Here is a 19,580-nt window from a genome sequence, read left to right as displayed (position 1 = left end):
AATATGTACAGATGTATAGTAATGTACAGTATTTCATGTTTAATTGCATTTACAAGACCAAAGTAGTAACTCTTCAGTTGTAACTCAAGTTTACTGCAGTTTTTTTTAAAAAAAGCTATACATTGCCAAAAGTAATACTAATACAATCTAATCTGATATATTTAGTATAAAACCCGCAGTAGTCAGAGGAGGACGGTGCTAAGCTCACTAGGTCGGATGCACTGCGTCTGGCCTGCCGCTGAGATAGGGACACGGTGACGTGACTGAGATTTTGGGGCTGGGTGGCTGCTTCTCGGGAGCAGCGTGCCGGTCCCTGCTAGGAGAGAGGAGGAAAGGCCGGGTGCCCTCGCAGGGCTTTGGGAAGGCGTCCGCTCCCGGTCGCTGCCGGGTCCCGGCTCGGAGGGACGCGGGCGCCGTGCTTTGCGTGGGGACAGCATAGTGCTAACGCGGTGGATCGCGGCGCCTGGCACAGAGGGGCAGCAGGTCCCGCTGGGCGTAGAGCCCTGGGATCAGGGAGCAGCTGCCTCCCCAGACCCCGCAGCTCCCGGCCCCGAGCCAGCCTTGCTGCGCTGCCAATCTGCTGATGTCCCGGCTTTGGCACGGGCTGTATGCGTTGCTGACTCCGCTTCAAGCTTTAAGCGTGCTGGATCTCTCGTATGGAGTCTGCTTTGTGAATCTGGGCCATGGACAAAGATGTCTTCACAGCCTAAGAACTTGGAGCCCTGACTGAAGTCGTTCAGCCTTGACGTGTGTTGTTTCTGATGGGACCGGAGCTGCCCGGTGCTGGCAGGATGGGTTAGGTTGTGCCTGCTTAAGATTCAGGTCAGTTCCACGCAAATTTCTCATTCAGCGTCCAAACACTGGGTCTTTTAAGAATTTGCCTGACCCACATAAGGCTGGTCTTGTACCTCTGCAGCAGGATAGAGTCCTGCGCTAATTTCAGGCCACTTACTCTTCTCCACCGTCTTTGCTGCTGCCGCTTTTCTCTGAAGCACCCATTCCCTAACTCTCCGTGCATCCTTCTGTGCCGTTCCTAGGCGGGACGGGCTTTGCTGGTGTGTAGTGCGTGGTGGGACCACAGCTCTTGGACTGAAAGCGGGGTAGAGTGTTGTTGAGAGAACGTGGTTGTAGAGATAGCTTAATGGGATGGGAGGGTGACTACAGGTGATCTTGTCAGGCAGATCAGCTGTTCTGTTGCAACAGGGATTTAGTGACTGTCTGACTGATGACAAGGTGTTCTTCTGCTTTTGCCACAGTACTGTAAGCACTTGTCACAACATTGTCATTAGTTCCTGCAAGTGCTCGATTCTACGTTGTCTAGACTCTAGCATGGTAAAACCACCTATTAATTTTTATCTTCTTTTCTTACAGTAAAAAATGGCATTTCGGAAGGCAGTAAAAGGAACTGTTCTCATTGGAGGAGGTGCCATAGCAACAGTTTTTGGCCTCTCTCAATTTTCTCAGTATAGAAACAAACACGTAAGTATTAATTACGATTTCTGATAAAATATGAAACTTAAAATCTGTTTGAGCGTATGTTAGCCTTATACAAATAGTTTTGTTTGGGAAGGAATGCCAAGAGCCTCTCAGCTTGATTTGGTGGGTGCAAATGTAGAGGACAGCATTAAATGATGTTTCACTACTGTAGGTCTTAAAGCAGTAGGAAAGTCTGATTCTTATAAATCATATTTAATGTTTTTGCTTAAAAAATGACCTTTGTATAATACTGGAACTTCTACTTAGTTGCAGGAGGAGTGGAATGTATGAACTGAAGTATAAACAGTAAAATAGCTCGAGCAGTATTTTCAAACTTAGAAGCTTGAAGTAAAACCACTAAGGCTACCTCTGAAAATCTCAGCTTCACAACAGTAACTGCTGCAGCTCTCTTTGTCTGAAAAACATGAAAACTGGTTTAGGATGGGATCTCTCCCCAGTGGAGCCAGTGGAAGGGCTCCTGTTTCTGGTGGGCACTGGTCTCTGCTTGGATGGGTACACTCTGGACACAGTTCGGTGGTGTTTTTCAGGTCATTAGGGCACATTGACAGAATAAAATCACAGAGAGGTAAAGGGTGATGCTAAAAACACTGTTAAAGTAAAATAGTGGTGGCAGAAAGAGATGCAGTAGATTCTGGTTTCAGTCTGTGGGTTGATTTGTGCTGTTGTAAGAAATTCCCTTGCATAGCTGCTCCTTCAGGTAGAATCAGAATAGCCATTTTGCCCCTACCCATTTTTTCAGTGCAGAAGCTAATGGAAAAGGAGTAAAAGGAACATGAGTGTTATGGACTGGCTTCAGGCAGAGCTGGTGTTGATCAACAACTACTGTCTTTGAGCAAATACATACTCATTATGTTTGTACAATTGTGCTGTGCTTTAGAGCTGTAAAACAATTATGTCTGGGCTGAATAGATGTGCATATAGGAACATGTTTTCTGATGTTATATGTAAGCTCTGAGATTGGCACCTCACCTTTGGCAAATCAATGGAATCAATGTTCCCTGAGCTGTTCAGTTAAAGTAGGTGGTATAGTGAGAGCCCTGATCCTACTTGCTTCACTTTGGGTTTGGAAATAGAGCCTAATCCCTCAGCGAGCCACCTCCTTCTTCCTTTGAGATGATACCAGTTTTGGTAGCTGGGTGAGCAGGTGCTAATCTTGTATGGTGTTTTTTGTTTCTCACTTTCGAAATTTAGTCAGCTCTATAGCCTGTTAAGTGTATGAAGTGCTTAGTTAACATACATTTACTATACACTGCTGTTCAAATTGGGCAAACTTAAAATAGGAATGAGAGTGTATCTTACCATTCTAGTTCAAGAAAACCAGGGAGTGATGGGAGCCCGTTCTCACTCAGCTCCAGAGAGGTGAAGGTGTGTACTATTGCTCTTAATAAATGATAATCTGAAACTTCTGGATGTTTCCTGTGGAGGAGGAGTAGCAGCTGAGATAGTGGGAAAGCAAATGGGATGACTCATTCCCGGGGAACCTAGCCGGAAAGTAGAGAAGCCAGGATCCTTGTAGCTTCAGATATACTGTTGCAGAAAATAAAATCTAGTGTTTTAAGTGAGCTTCCCATTCAGCTGCCTGTCTTACACCTGGCTGATATTACTGCTTCTAACTCTCTCTGCAGTCTTCATCACAAGACTTTACAGTCTGGCCTCATTACTGTCAAAATGGTAACTTCAAAGTTTAGAACCTTAAATAATAAGTGAAGGAGTTTGAAGGGAAAACAGATCTGGATGATAAATGTGTCCTCATAACTAACTTGTTATGTATGTAGTATTCCAGAATTCAGAGGATTCCCCATTTTGTGCCATTATTGGATTGTCATTATGAATTTCCTGAGCAAGATTAAAAATCTGAGAATTTGATCATAATGTCAAAATGAAATACCAGTTGTCCTCTGATTTCTGAACCTATTGTAATGTGTAGAATCAGTTTACAAAGGATCTGTGAAAATTTCCAGCATATGTATAAGCAAATGGATCTGTCAAGTGAACAGCATGTTGTTTTCATGTTGTACCAACTTGCGCATTTCCCATGTGATGTCCCTTAAAGCTGCTGCCTTAAACACCTAATATAGGGCAGCAGGTGGAACATCACTGGAGGGATTGACACAAAGGAGGACAGTCCATTTGTAGTGTTGACATATCTAAGCTGTGGGCATGTCCCCCAGCCCAAGTGTCCTCTTTTTAATAATGCCTGCCAATCAAATATATGCTGGGGCAAAGATCTTGTCTTCCAATGCCAGGGAAGGATGTTGCCCCAAGACGTGCACTAATTGGCTACACACTGTAGGAAATCTCTGGTTATTTCAAGAACAGGCTCCGTCACATAAGACAGGAAGATAATTTGAGTGAACCAGCATGCTCACTTCCCCCCCATGTTCTGAAGTATTTCCTCCCGCACTCTGGCTCTGGGTGTCTGGGCTGTGGTTAGCATCCTGGGACTTGGGGTGTCCTGGTACAGAATATTTAACACACAATAGAGCTGATGTATTTTACTTTGCTTCCTGTGTTCACTCAGCAGGCGTTAGCTGCGTCTGCGAAACACTCGGCTGTCCTGGGTAATTCCGAGGGAAAAGCTAAAGGATTTTTTTTGGGTAATTTATTATATATACACACACATTATATATATGCTTACATTTTGGAGTGTAGTTTTGCAACAGCAATTGAGGTAATATAACGAAAGAATATGCATCTATGTATACACATGCAGGCATAAAGCAGTGTAGTAAATTGCCCTTCTTGTGTGTCATTTTCTGACACGTGTGGCTCCCGCTGAGAAAAGGGAGGATGGGAACGTGCGTTGAAGTGACAGGACTCTCGTTGAAATTAATTCATAAGCTGATAGATGAGTGTTGCACTTGTGTCCTGTATAGTGACCTGATCGCTGGGATATTTACTGAATTAATAAGGTAGATTCACTTAATAGCGTGCTGTAAGGGAACAAGTAGAAATGACACTAATTCGAGCAAAATCTTTCTGTAAACACACAGTAGTTCTTTCGTATTGAATAACTGTTAGCCTTAAGGAAGTTGGCTGAGCGTGCTGCGTAGCCGTACTGCCTCGTGCTGCTGAGGGCAAACGGCTAGATTAAAGAGACTTTGGCTAGATTAAAAAGAAAAATCTCTTTTCAGAGAAAGGGAAACATTTGGGGGACTCCATACAGCTGGCAGTGCAAACGTCTGAAGCAGCCAGTCCCTTCTGAACCACTCTCAGATAAACATCATTCTCTTAGTCTCTCTCTGTTGTTGTTATTCAATAAAGATTATGAATTTGACTTTGCAAAGGTACCTGGAGATTAATGCTAGCCGAATTAACAGGAATGCCTGCTTATGGGTTACTAGATCACTTTATAACTTCATGATTGAATTCCAACCACCAAACTAAATCTCCTCTTGCTAAGAGTGTCATCAAAACCATTCGAGGAACTCTTGCCTGAGAAATAGTAGATATAAACAGCAATTGCTTATTTCAGTAAACATATGTGTTCCCTGCCAAGCTAATCACGTTACTGCAGATGGGATCCTGGTATGCAGCTCTTCAGTCTTGCGTTTAATTGACAGCGAGATGAATCATATCTGTATCAATTCCTAGTGTACTAATCACTGTGCTTATGTGTCAGTCTCTGGTGTGCCAACGTCTGCCCTTGCCGTACCAGTGGCTGTGGGCTTGGGCCTCTGCTTTGTGCTTTACTGCGAACCGTTTGTTGTAGATAATGTTGTGGGGGGGGGGTTTGTTTGTTTGTTTTAAACAAAGTTAAACCAGCTGATGTTAGTATTTCTGGAGCTCTGAATTTTGCTGTCTTCTGGTATTTTCATATTCTTCTGAAGTTAAACTAATCTGAAATAATTAAATTTATTTCTTTTGTTGAAGAAAGTATTTTTGGAAGTTTAATGCAAAACTAATTTTTGAGGTGAGATATATATTTAAGAAAAAGTTTAAAAAAAGCTGAACGTAGCGAGCTGAATTTGAATGCACTTGTGACTTAGTCTTGCGTATGTTTTGGTTGATCAGTCTTTCAGATTTCATTCTTGTTACTATTATCTGCTGTTCATGTGGTGGTATTTAGGGAAGCGAGGAAATTAGAATCAGTTGTTGTCTGTTTATATTCTCTGCAATTATACAATACTAAAAGGCGTGCTTGATGCAACAAATTGCTGAAGAAAGAACAGAGGCGGAAGCCAGGCAGTAACACTTGCTATTCTCTTGCCTGTGCGACTGAGGAAGCCGTGGTGGTGTCGGTTTTTCAGGGTGTTCAAGGCATCCCCCCATTCCTGGCACTGTTCTCGCTGCCTTTGGGGAGGGAGCCCGGAGCTGCGGCCCGGGGCGATGGTGGGATGCTGCCTCCAGCCGTCGCGGTGCCCCGCTGCCGGAGCGCAGGGGCGGCAGAGGCACGTGTGCAGCGAAGGAGGAAGGGGGAAAGAAGTGTTACCGAATACTCGGCTTCTTCCTCCTTTTCTGCGTAGCTCCACAAGAAAACGCGTCTGGAGCTGCATGGGAGGGGAGCGCTGCGGGAGGCGGGAGCGCTGCTGCCGCTGCCGGAGGCAAGCGGGCTGGGGAAGAGCAGGGTAGGAGACAGAGGTCGGTGGGAACGTGAGGAATTAGTCAGAAAAGTTATGTAAAAGTTGCATTTATTCACTGTGCCAGGACTTCATACCTCACTTGGTGAACCTTGCCAGTCTACACATGCTAATATGTTTACGTATTGGAGCAAGTAGAGAATTAAATTTTGAGGTTAATCGAGATTCATCTGTAGCTTTCCTTTTGCCTTAGCCTCGCGCGTGTTGCATGATTGCTTGATCTCCTGGGTTGGCAGCACATGCTCAAATCCACTGCAGTCCTCAAACAGACAATTTTTACATTGAGGATTAGTAAAAACATTTCGGTTGTCATTCTGCAGCAGTATTAGCTCATAATTTTGAGTGAAACTGCTTAGGATGCATAAACCACTGAGGCTGAGTTTGGGCTTCCTGTGCCAGGCCGTGCTGGCTGTTACCTTGCAGGGGAGCGTTGCAAGGATCACTCTTGCTTAACCCACGAGGACCGGTTACGCCGCTCTTCGTGGCACCAGCGAGTGGTTTGCTAAGGAAAGCTGCGCCGTTTGGCTAGGTGTCTCACGGAAACCTGTGCAGCCAGGGACATGAGCAGATGGCTCCCAAGCAGCTGAGCTACCTTTGGTCAGTCAGGCTATTTTAAATGTTGCAGGTGTGCGTTTCTTTTCCTGGCGAATGCCAGGAAAAGTGGTTCGAGTTCTTGAAACCTGAAGGTGGCTTATGCAACACGTAGCTTTTTCGTAGCTGCAGTGGTCTAGGAGCGCGTGTTTGGGAAGCTCACCGTGACTGCGAGCAGCGAGGAAGCACCGAGGCAGGGTAAGCGGTGTCTGCGCTTGTTTGTTCATAGCGTGGGACTGCGCTTAAAAGGTCTCTTGATAGCGTTGTAACTCGCGTTTAACAGTGCAAAAGGCTATAAAGCTATCTCTATAACTGAACAGCTCATCTAATGCAGTTTGCCCAAAGAAAGCTTGGAAATTAAAACTTAAATGATAGAAGTTCCTTGCCAGTGTCAGCTACTGTGGATTGCAAGCTGTAGATGGAAAGAGGTTAGACACATAGGAAACTGTGTTAGAGGATTGTGAGAAGGTGATATTTATCACTTGAAAAAGTAAACCAATACACATTCCCTTTCCAGGAGATCTGGGCACAAGCTGCTTTACATCAGTTAAATTACCCTTTGGGCAAAAACCTGGATTATGCTCACACCTTAGAGGCTACAGGGTTTAAACAATTATTTTTCTTGGGTGGAAAGTGTTTCTTTATAGTTGTTGTTAAACTTTCTGACAATACTCAGTCTTAACTTCCATTTTGTTTGTTTTTGTTCATTTTTGGATTGCCCTCATAGGTTCTTCTGTCCTTGGTCTCCCAGTCTGAGTAGTGTAGACACTTACTTGTTTTCACACATGTATTTCAAATCAGTACTGGCTTAAACTTTTCTTTTAAGTGCTGGGTACTAGGAAAAAAAGCACTCCTCTCAACCAGTCAAAATTCAGAGCACCATAGTTATCAGTTATTTCCGAAAAAGTTAACTCAAGCAGTGCTCTTAAGGTCATATGAAGCCTGTTTCAGAGCTGGGGATGTGACGTGGGTGTTCTAGCTCCCTGGCAAGCGTCTTAACTATCCTCCTTAAGTGTCCAGGCTTACACATTACTTACGCAGGTGTTTTGTCTTCCAGATACACTTGCATACAAGCAGTTGCTGTGTGGGCAAGATAGGTCCTTTGCATCTTGGAGAAAAGTGTTAAGCAAAGCTCACTATCCAGTTTTGTGCAGAGTGAAAGGCAAAGGTGAATGAGACTTTGAGGAAAAGAGAAGGAGCTGGAGCAAAAAGCAAAGGTGGAGCTGAAAGAGAAAGCAAGCATAACTTCTGTGGTTTTTCATCTTATCAAACTGTCTAAATAATTATGATACCTGGCTATAGCTCATTGTACATGCAATTAGTATAATAACCATCAGAGGTGCATTGGAACCCACAAGGATAGCTCTCCTAACACAGATGGAGTATATGATTGGTAGTAGGGTTTGGGCTTTCCTGTGAGTGTGAAGGTCTTCGGAAGTGTGTTTTAAATTGATGCTGACTGACAAGAACCTTCAGAAACTAGTGAAAACCTTAAAACTTAAACGCATGGTCCATGTTAGTTGCCTAAGCTAGCACATCAGCCTTTCTCCCTAGCACCGCTAAACCGAGAGCAGAGGCGGCCCATGGAGCATGGGGCAGTGTGCTGGAGACGGTTACTCTAAAAGCCTTCAAGTAAAATCTGAACTTGTCTGGAAATTGCCATGTTGTTAAGTTTTGTCACTTTAAATAAAAATTGTTTTTTAGCACAGCGTATGATATAAATTGCTTTGCTTGTAAGATTTTAAGAAAGGTTTTGGAAATAGTGTTTTGGAGTGTTTTGTTTCGTGTTTTTAGAATACTGTCTTTGACTGCAGACCATACAGTCTTATGAACCTGGTCAGATCTGAGCTTAGATTAATGCCATTTTACAAGTAATCAGTTTGAAATATAAAACATACACTAATTATGCTTAATATTTACTAAAAATCCAAAGGACTTATTTTGTTTTAAGGAGTTGAAAGCCTGACAAATCATGTGTACGTTTATTAAAATACTTCCTAAGCATCCTGTAGCCTTCTACATAGAAGGCTATTTCTAAAAGTAATTATTACAGGTAAGAGCCCTTGTGTACAGTAGCATATTGAATTATACAAGGTGAAATAAGTGTGTGCTAACCCTTAATGTTTTTAATGCTGTTTGTCACTGCTTAATGTTTTAATACAGTATTTTTATTAGGTATAAATAAAAGCAACTTGGAATGTTTGAGTATATCATTGTTAATAAAATGTGCTGGGATTTTTGTTGTGTGTGTATGACTATATACACTATAATTATATGAAAATATATCTATATAAAATATATCTATTTATAAAATAAAGGCAGATCCCCATGTTTTGTTTTTTAATCTTTGTAGGGTACTCTTGTGTATGTTCAAGCTGCAGAACCTGTGGCTGTTCCAATAAAGAACTATTTTCCCACAAGAGAACAACAACTTTTGACCCTACAGTCTGCGAGTGAATTTGATGTCCTCGTTATAGGCGGAGGAGCGACAGGATGTGGTTGTGCTTTAGATGCCGTCACTAGAGGTGAGGCTTGAAAACAATTTGCATTTTTTCTTGGATTACATGGTGTGTTATAAGTTGGTCAGCCTGGCTTTTCAAAGCTGCTTGAAAATTGAGAAAATTGAGTTTACCTTGAATGCCTGGCTATGTGACTTCTTTCTTTGGATCTGAATGAGCTTGAAGGAAAAAGTGGAGTTATGTTGTTTCAGCATAATCTTTATTGTCTGGTACTTGTACACAGTTGTTTACATCAATATAAGCTTTTTTGCTGGTTGCTCTTGGGTGGACTTGTTAATTCTCCATTGCTTCTTACTCAGTGGGTTTGTCTGTACCGACGTTCTGCTCATTTGTACAGGAGAGCGTCTGCAGCGAAGATGACAAGAGTCGCATAGCACTTCCAGCAAGGGGGTTTTGTGTGTTTGTTTTTTAGGGGCTGGGCTAAGCATGAATTCTGGATGAGGCACGGTGCCTCTCAAGCTCCCATCTCTTACATCATGAGACATCTACAACCTCTGTTCATGCTTTCTAGCTGCTAGTTATACTGCAGGTTTAGAGAAGTCTGTTTAGACTTTTAGTGAAATGCATTAGTACCATTCAGTCTGGAGGTACTCCCAGTGAATCTGTGCTCCAATTTCTGTTGTTTTTTGGGAGATTAGCTGTGTAACTGTGGCTTAAGAAGCTACTAGATGCAGCAGAATTGCTTGTTGGCTTAGTGCATAGTCTTAACTTCTGGAAAGCACAAGGTAAAATGAGTCTAAGCTGACACTTTTTACATGCTTCCTGTGAGAGGATGAGGATGTGTCTGCTGACATCGGTTGGGGCCTAATAGACGTGTGGCAGCTCACTCAGTGGCAGCCCTCCGTCGTGGGAAGAGCTCCGCTCGGGCAGCGAGAAAGCAGGACAGCGGCGCTGACGCCCACGCCGTCCGTCAGCCCCCTCGCCACAGCCTCGGCGCTGGCCAGCCGCGTCTCATCAAATCCGACACGGCTTGCAGAGACAGCAAGTTATTGTACAAGTCTGATGAAAATAGAGCCCCAGATAGAGAGGTGGGGCTCCACGAGTATCTTTTCTGAGGGAGATGCTGTAAGATCAACTCCTGTTCTACTAGAATGCCATATTCCCCCAGAATATCATATATTTATCCAAAATATTACATAAAAGATTGTTGAGAAAAGCTTCCCTTGGAATATATTCTCTGTTGTTGTTTACAGCAGAATCAGCCAATGAGAGGGAGAACCAGCCTTCATCAGATCTTGTGCTTGTAGACTTTTTTCTTTTTGGAATAAAAATGAAAAAAACCCTGCCTTTGTTATATTGTGGGGGGGGAATATATTTGTAAAACATATAGAAATCATTACAGGTAATTCATACTTATCCTTTTTCTATATATTCTGATTATATCAGTAGATTTCTGAAGTGTGAAATATTCATAGGCATTTGGTTAATGAATTGTGTATTGTTGCTGTTCATTCACGGAATTTGCTCTTTTATTTTTGCTTCACTTAACAACAAATTTTGCTTTTCATGTGTTTGATACATTTTCACCAAATTATTCCTGATTGTATCCATTAATCTTCAGTCACATTTGACAAAAATAAATTACTCTGATCTTTGAAAGTTACCAGTAATAATTAGGTTTTTTTTTTCCTCCTTTTTTAAGGACATGAAAGTTTTGGAAGACAAATAGATACTAAAATGTGTGTTCAGCAAGCAATAATATAAAGGACCCCTCAATATGCTTGTGTGATACAAGGCGAAAGAAGGACCCAAGGGATAACTTCTAACGCAGATAACTTTCTCCCTGGGCACACATACTTGTGTCGTTGCCGTTAGCTGCAGTAACGATATTGCAGAATTTCATTCATTTTTTTGCCTTGCCTGCCTCACTTTAGAAAGCTGCCAGTGCTGGAAGGGATCTATTATGCTAATTTTTGTAACACAGGTTGTCCTTCTAAGTATGTTATTTATATATAAATGTGTGTCTATATATATATATATATATATATATATATATATATATATATATATATATATATATATATATATATATATATATATATATATATATATATATATAAAAAATATATATAAAAAAAATATATATATAATATATATATGTTTATATATATATATATGTTTATATATATGACTGAGAGGCTGCCAGGCAGTTGTGCTGCGGTACTTATCTCAGCTGGTGTCACTTACGCCTGTCGCTGGAAGCCGCTGGTGGTTGCCTTCCAGGTACGTGCCTAATGATGTGGCCAGGCTTGTTGCCTGCATCTTATCATGGGAAGGCATCTGGTTTGTGCAACTCCTCCCTTGGTCTAACCTGCATCACGTAGTGCGGGATCAGTCTCTCTCATAAAGACGATGCCAGCACTTTCTTCATGTGAGAGGTGCCTCTAGTCAAAGCGACTGAAATACTCGGGTATGTGGTTTTATAGTGCCTTTATATGAGGCACTCTTCCTTCATCCACTGAAGGCTTTTCCCCATCCTTCAGTGTTACTGGGAATGTAACTCGTGCAATAAAAACATGCCAGCCTCTTCCCAGGTGTTTGTTAACTTAAGCACTATGGTGCTGCACGTTCATTAAAGCTGTTGTCTTGTGGAAATCTGCAGGCACTCGTGAGCTGCGTGGTTATCCCCGACTTGGGCTGGCAAAACTCTGAGTGCATGGCAGGACATGGTACGCACGGGGTGTCCATGCGGACCTATGTGCCTATGCAGTACTCGGTCATGTCTCCTAACTAATGTTTCGTGTGTGTATATATGCCCTTTGCATGCATAATGAGGATGTCTGCATGTTGCAGGAGTGCTGTGGTATGTACGTAGTATGTTGTAGATCAAGGTTATTCACTTTGCTAGCGTTGCTAGAGAACGTATTTTGTATTAAACCTCAATTGTAAAAAATAACTTCATCTGTATAGCAGAGTCTTGCATACAAGTGTGCATCGTGTTTTCTGTAACTATGTTGGGTCCAAATGTAAAGAAAAAATTAAGTAATTGAAATGACTGCAAAACCAGGAAAATCTGATTGTTACTAATCTCAGCTCAGAAGCTGAGATTCAGTAGTGTTCTTGTTGCATATTGTTGGCACATTGATGTTTATTTAATTTTACTGGTAAAATGTGTGCAACAAGTTCATATTTGAACAAAAATACAAGTAACGAATGACAAGAGTAATGTTAAAAGCATTTATTCACTGGCTTCCCAATAAAATCAGAGGGAGTTATCTTATCTTTGAAAATTGGAACTGTAACTCTTCATGGTAGGTTTAAAGCCAGTGCGGAATTTGGTTTGGGGGTTGGTAGGTTGCTTGTGATGAGATACTCAGTACGTGCTTAATCCCGAAAGATCGGTCTGCATTGGGTTCAGTCTGGCTCTTAAACTCTGAGCATTCCTGCTTAATCTTGTGCTTGGCACATCTGTGAGCGTGGGGTTCTGTTTCTGGCTGGGCATTCTGTTACACTTTCATAATTTTCCGTGTTACTCCTTAAGTAGCTTTCTTGTGACACGTTAAGGAAAACTTCTGTATTCTTATTTTGTAAAATAAAATTGCGCTGGAGCCCTGGCTTTCCATTGACATTCACTATGATTTTGCTTTCAAATCTTCCTCCAACTACTTAATCAGTTCTTCTGGGGGTTATTAAGGTTTGTGTTTTGGATGGAGTTTTTCTTTCGGATAAATTTTTAGAGAGCAAAATAAAATGCCTGTACCTGGATTCCCAAAGATATTGCGGGGATGGTTTTAGACAGTTTGTCAGAATTTTGTGAGCTCTCCTGTGAGCTGCATGGACACCTTTGGCTGCTTCTCCGTCGGCATTGGGCTCCTCTTAAGTGAACTTCAGGAAGACAAAGATAGCAGTTGTCTGCCTCTCTCTAGTGTGCTTAAACTGGTAATGTGATAGGCTTAGAGGACTCTGCAACAAAGAGTTAAAAGTATTCATACAAATATTCTGTTCTTGCCATGAATACAAACTATAGCTTGCTTGAGGGAGCGTGGCCCCCATAATGTACTGTAATGCCTTTCTATTGTGAAATTTCCAGGTTTTAATGTGCTGCTGTTTAAGGTCTGTTTTGACTTTTCCCTTAGGAAGAGGCTAAAATTTTTCATTACAACATAGACAGTGCACTACACTTTGAATACAAATTTATCCATGTTCAGAGTAATTTTTCTTGTGATTGTCTCTACCCTAGAGAAGTGTCTTTAATGAATTACATACAAATTGTGTAATTTAAGAAGTTAATTTGGTTTTCTGGTAACACAGGACTAAAAACAGCCCTTCTAGAAAGAGATGATTTCTCATCGGGGACCAGCAGCAGGAGTACTAAATTGATCCACGGTGGAGTGAGGTACCTGCAGAAGGCCATCATGAAGCTGGATTTTGAGCAGGTAATTGTTTATGCTGGTGGTTAAGCAAAAATTGCTAGTAGACACTGCTCTCCCTTCCAGATTACATCCACATTCTTGTTTTTATTTAATACTTGACTGTTGTATTCCAGAACCACTGTATATGGACAATATTTTTCCTAGGTGAATTTTCTAAAATATGGAAACTGAGTGTTGCTGCTCCTTGCTAAAGTCACTTACAGTCAGTCCAATTGCCACACCATGTGGACTGCGTATGTTGTTGGGAGGGAGAGCAGAAATTCAGGTGACTTCAGAATAAAAAGATCTTCTTACCAGTTATTTGATAGAAGTTTGCGGGAGGGAATGCCTGTGATGTTTGCTTATTTGAAATGCAGAAAGCAAATATAGTAAGTGAATAATTAATATATTAATGTTTTCATGTATCTTTGTTAGTGTTGCTTTGGTCTGGTAGAAGCATGACGCTCTGTTCTGAGAAACCAGTTTGCTTCCTCATTGAGACATCTCTGGTTTAAAACATTAATGCTGATAATACCGTAAAGGAAATAGTGATTTCTCAGGAAAAAAAAATCAAAAGTACAATTATTCAGCTATAGAAATCAGCATCCATTTTTCCTAAACAACTTTGTATTATTGCTTCTGTGTTTGCAGCTTAACGTTAGTAGGGAACCTAATTGTGAGAACTGGAAGAGAAGCAGTGTCTTGGGGTGAATTCTAAACTTTTTTGAGCCTTATGTCCATAGTGAAGAGTAACACCACGTATTGGGCTTCATATTCAAATGAAAAAATAATTTGAGTGACCTGGGATGACACCAAAATGACTAGAGAAGCTAATTTACTTTAGAGACTTTCTTGGTAACTTTTGAATTTTTAATTTTTGAGCAAAATTCATTGTGTTATTTAAAGAATAATAAAAATTATGTAACACATTTGTCTTGAGCAGACTTTTTTCATTAGATGTTGCATATTGTGACAAAATTGAATAACTTGGAATTCATATGTACATTCTTGTTTTTCAGTACAAGATGGTGAAAGAAGCACTTCATGAGCGTGCAAATTTGCTTGAAATTGCTCCTCATTTATCAGCTCCTTTGCCTATAATGCTGCCTGTTTACAAGTAAGCTCTGCTATAATACCTCTCCATTAGCATTGCTTTTGACAAGCAAGCTATTTCCCTGGAGGAGTTTCTAGATGTCTCTTTCTGAGCATGTTTTTAAACCTGTCACAAGCTTTGTCCTCCAGCAGGTGAGAGTTTGTTGCCGTATTGTAGAAGCGTGAAGTTCTCTTATGGCACCAGCCTGCCAGCACTGCTGTCCAGTAGCACCTCTTGGACTTCAGCCTCTTTAGTGGAGTTTCCCCATTAAGATGGATGGAGAGGGGAGCAGGTGTTGCAGCTGACATGATTTTTCATTCCCAAGAATATTATTCCCTATTCTTTCTTGTACATCCTTCTAGTCTTCAGCACGCGCTATCACAGTGATCTTCACAATGTACCTTTTAGTCCCTACAGCCAGCAGTGTCTCCCGAGTTGCTGTGCAATAATTCAGTGCGTTTGCCTTCCTCAGTACGTGATAGTTTTCTACTGAGAGGACAATTATCTTGCATCCCTTAAGAGAAAGGGAGGAGAAATAATTTCTTCAAATGGAGTGATTTGGGTTAGATTTTAGATCTGTAAGGATGGTTATTTACCAGAACAGGCCACTTAGAGCGGTGGGCTTTTGTTGAATGATCTTAGTGTATGGCCTTACTCCTGCCTTAATAGAGGGAGCTTGAATAGCTGGTCATGTCGGTCAGCAGTGGACCATGTTTGTTTGATCCTGTTTGTGCAGGAGATGGTCAAGACATGCATTTGAGGAACCTTTTTAGCTCTAGCACTTGCAGTCTCATGGTTCTTCCTTCAGCAAATAGCTTTAGTTTTTGTATTGCACTGAAGTACAAAACCCCAGTTTCTGATCCTAATTCTAGGATAACTAAAGTCTTGAATCTGCTGTACTTACTCCTGTGAGTAGACCCACTGAAAACAGTAGACAACAATACATAACATTATGCATATTTATACATGGTATAAACGGTATCACAATATAATATATGATGGTACAAAAGTAAAACTAGTGTAATACAACCTACTGTGTTACTTAACACATATATTACAAGACTAAGTGTTATGTGGTATGTATGTGTGCATGTGTGTGGTGTGGCTTTCTTTTTTTTTAATTCCATCTTGCTAGCCTTTTTTTTCTTTCTTTTTCTGGCAGATGGTGGCAGTTGCCATACTACTGGGCAGGAATAAAACTCTATGACCTTGTGGCAGGAAATCAGTGTCTGAAAAGTAGCTATGTCCTTAGCAAGTCAAGAGCCTTGGAGTACTTCCCAATGCTACGCAAAGACAAGCTTGTTGGTGCTATTGTCTACTACGATGGTATGTTCCATTTCAGTGTTATGTTATTATATTGTGCTGTATTTTAAGAAAAACACAAATGTTTAACTATAGATCATGTTCATGGAATCTAACAAGGGAGAAAAACAACCTGAAGGATTCAACTTGCATCTTAATTTATATCTGCTAAATTAATGCTTATTCTGCTCACTAATATACTGTTTTCCTGGCTAGTAGATACAGTGATATGTGAAAGCAGTCTAATGTTCTGATGACTGTCCACCACTTTCCAGTTTATATTACATGATTTTGAGCCTAGAGAGGCTCTTTCTGAGCAAATACTACACACATGTGGTACTTGATGCTTCAGTTTGTTCTGTTTATAGAAGTTAAATATCCTTACAGTAGAGACTGAATAATACAAATGATTCCTAATCAGTTAATAACGAGATGTTGTTAGGTTTCTGAATCTTGTGTTTACTTCAGACTTAACTTACCTTTTTTTAATAAAGCCAGTGCCCTTACTGTAAAGCGTACTTTACAGAACGCTTCCTACAAGGGATTGGATTGAACAGTTCTCAGGCTGAACACTTTCCAAGGTATTGTATGTGCAGAAAGTGTGATCATGCTGTAAAGTTAAATGGTTTGCTGTAGCACTTTTACTCTGAAAATAGTTTCAAACCTGTCTAGATGACTTGGCTTCCAACTGTGATAACTGATTCTTACATTGGGTTGGGTCAAGCCTGGATTGATGATTTTCCCCCCTCCCCCCCTTTTTGTGTGTGTGTGTGTGTGTGTGTGTGTGTGTGTGTGTGTATTGCCCTCTACCCCCAGTAGGATTGGCCACTCTGAAGAGAGAAGTTTTGTTGTAATTATAATCAAATAGATATTGCTATAAGGCTTGAGTGCTTTCTGTTACAACCTCTACATTTAAAGGGTTCCAAATTCCTGAGGGGAAAAAATGTCTCCAGCTCAAAGTTGTTACATATTTAATCTATTGCATGGGATTCAGTTTTAGGTATATTTGTGTGTAACAGTTGCACAAAATTGGTGCCCGTGTTGGAAAAAGCAGAGATGCTTTCTGGAAGTTTTTTGATGTTTGTTTGAAAAAGAATGACGATTCGTAATAGAACTTAAGTCACTGCAATAGCAGTTTTTGTGTTCAGAAGTGCTCATATATGCATGTTTGGGAGTGTCACTCTTCATGATACAAGAGCTGGTAAGTCTTCTGTTCATGTTTGAATCTATAAAGTAAGTCTAGTGGTAAGTCCTTGCCTAGCTGTATAGCAACAGGTACCACAGTGGATCTTCCAAGCAGAGGATTCCTTAAACCTAATTTTGTTCCTTCAAATTCTACAGATAGACAAGGCAGTCTGAAAACAAAATTGGAGAATGCTTAGTTGGCTTCTTTGACAAATGACTGCCCGGATGTTTTGCTGATCCAAAATATTAGTGTCTGATGCACAGATGTCTTGTGTTTTATCCAAACTGCTGTAGCTTGATACCTTCCAAAATCACAAGTTGCATCCCTAAACTGTCAGAACTTAATCGTATGCTTAATTTTCTGTAAACTGAACAGAGCTTCCATTTAAAAAAAAAAAATGTATTTAATAATACTGAGTTTTGTACAAATTTTAAATGCTGGAAAGTTCACTGCTCTGGTTGGAGTACCATGCTGTCATAACTGTTTTCTTGGTGCACTTGCTTATGTTTGCATATCCAATAGATAAAATTCAGACTTGTATGCTCTTATACAGTATGTTTAATTGGATTGTTTTCCCCCATCTCCAGTCCTTCTCCATTTCCCTTCCAAGAGAAAGTTTTTTGGTTAAAAACTTTCCCGACGATGGGGCCAGCTTGGTAACTTAAAAATATCAAATGTGTGGGCGATGGTAGGGCAAAAAAGCCATGGATTCCTTGCAGGCTTGGAGCCCTCTAGAGAATAAATAGCTTAAATACTGATTTACCTCAGTAGTGGCACAGTTCTAGCTAGCTTTTATGTGAAGATGTAGTTTTTGACCTTTGGCAGCCAGAAAGGTCTTCACACGAGACTGATTATAAAGGTAGTTCTTTTCCCTTTTTAGAACTACATTTACACTATTCATCAGCTTATCAATAGGTGCTTTTGTACAGGAAAGTAGAGGGACTCTTGAAATGCACTGGCCTCAGATAGTACTTAGGAGGCTTCTGGTGAAAGTACAGCATATTGATAATTGCGAGTTGTCTGGAATGAAGCCCAGCATAAAACATGTGCGTATACATTTTATATACACGCGCACGTGTAGGTTCTTGTATGGAAATAGTGTGAAACTTAAAGGAAGGACTTAACTTTCAGTGATCTCTGATGGTGAATGCATCTTCTCTATTGCCTTGTTTTTAATGAAATAGGAGGCTGTTTACAAGCAAAATTTGGTATGGGATTGTGGTACTTCCAGACCGTGCCAAACCGAAGTGAAAACTTCGTATGTTGTAGCAAGAGCTGCTGCAAACAGCATACCTAAAAGCAGTTTAGCTTTGGTTTTTTTCATTATCATAGGCCATTCCTTCCCTTAGACAGCTTCAGGGCATTCCAGGAGTAAATCAGAAGAACCAAGTGGTTAACTGTAGTTATAAATAGAATGCTCTTTGGAGAAGTACAACCTATCGCAGTTTTGTTCTGATTAAATAGACAGCTTAGATACATCACGACTATTTACTATTCCAGCATTCTGAAGATATGCATTTAGAAGATAGTCTGTAAGTTCTGTGGACAAAAAATGCTTTTAAGCCATGTTGCAATGAATCTAAGGATTCAGCACCAAGATAAAAATGTAGTCTTTTAGTGGAAAACACCTGTGCAGCAATACAGTGCAAAAGTCTGTGAATGACACATCTCTGATGGTTTTGTTTCCTTCCCAAGGAATAGGAAACAAACCCACAGTTTACATATTACAAATGCAAGAGGGTAAAATGAATTAAAAAAAAATTTTTTGAAATGTACAAAATAGCGAAGGGCAGTTTAATGAAGACTGAGGGTTGTATAATCACTCTGTTTATTCCTTTAAGTTTCATTAAAAACAGGTAGCTGGTAGAGACTCTAGTAATGTCCTTTCAGTGGAACAGCTGCAGTGCAAGCCCACCTCTAGTTATGCTTTTGAGACTCCAATTTAGCAAGAGATCTCAAAAACAGACTGTAAACTTTGCTGCTAGTGAACCTGCTTGTTTAGGCTAGTTTATCTGGTCTTGCTTTGCTTTCCTTAAAGGACTCTGGAGCACTAGAGTTATGTCATCCACACTTTTACGCAGTTTAAAGAAATGTTGTTTTGCAGTTTAAAAAAAATAATAATAATAACCAAACCCCTCAAACTGCCCTCACCAAAAATAACCCCCCAAAACCCCAAACCATACCAAACCCTCAATTGCCTGTTAACATTGGAAGAATAAAATTTTTCCTGAAGGACTGAGGTATCAAATTTGGGAGTTCATAATATATATTTGAGTGCTTTGAGGTTAAGCTGGCCAGAGTAAAAATTTTCTAACTAAAATGTTAGATCGATGCTTGACATGCCATGTTCCAGAATGATGTTCTGTCTCTACTAACATGCACCATAATGTTTCTGAGTGGCTCGACCTGTTGTCCATGGCATAGATGGGGCACACTGCGTTGTAACACACTGATTGGTGT

The 19,580-nt window shown here is 40.7% G+C and overlaps 1 protein-coding gene across 4 annotated transcripts in view; it reads left to right on the top strand.

Annotated features, from left to right (window-relative positions):
• Positions 1-19,580, top strand: part of GPD2 (glycerol-3-phosphate dehydrogenase 2) — a 65,819-nt gene that overhangs the window by 13,373 nt on the left and 32,866 nt on the right. For 2 of the 4 annotated variants that reach the window (XM_026103025.2, XM_026103026.2), the window contains exons 2-6: positions 1,372-1,479; positions 9,022-9,193; positions 13,439-13,563; positions 14,559-14,656; positions 15,795-15,958. In XM_026103025.2, the coding sequence (XP_025958810.1) occupies positions 1,378-1,479; positions 9,022-9,193; positions 13,439-13,563; positions 14,559-14,656; positions 15,795-15,958 (661 nt within the window). In that variant the 5' untranslated portion in view covers positions 1,372-1,377. Of the gene's footprint in view, positions 1-803; positions 823-953; positions 1,056-1,371; positions 1,480-9,021; positions 9,194-13,438; positions 13,564-14,558; positions 14,657-15,794; positions 15,959-19,580 lie in introns of those variants that run through there. The other 2 variants (XM_064514529.1, XM_026103024.2) reach the window with 2 other exon arrangements.

This window comes from Dromaius novaehollandiae, chromosome 7 (assembly GCF_036370855.1).
Source record: "Dromaius novaehollandiae isolate bDroNov1 chromosome 7, bDroNov1.hap1, whole genome shotgun sequence".
Classification (NCBI taxonomy): Eukaryota; Metazoa; Chordata; class Aves; order Casuariiformes; family Dromaiidae; genus Dromaius; species Dromaius novaehollandiae.
The sequence above is the reverse complement of the archived record's forward strand: the minus strand, read 5'-3'. Positions and strand labels throughout refer to the sequence as shown.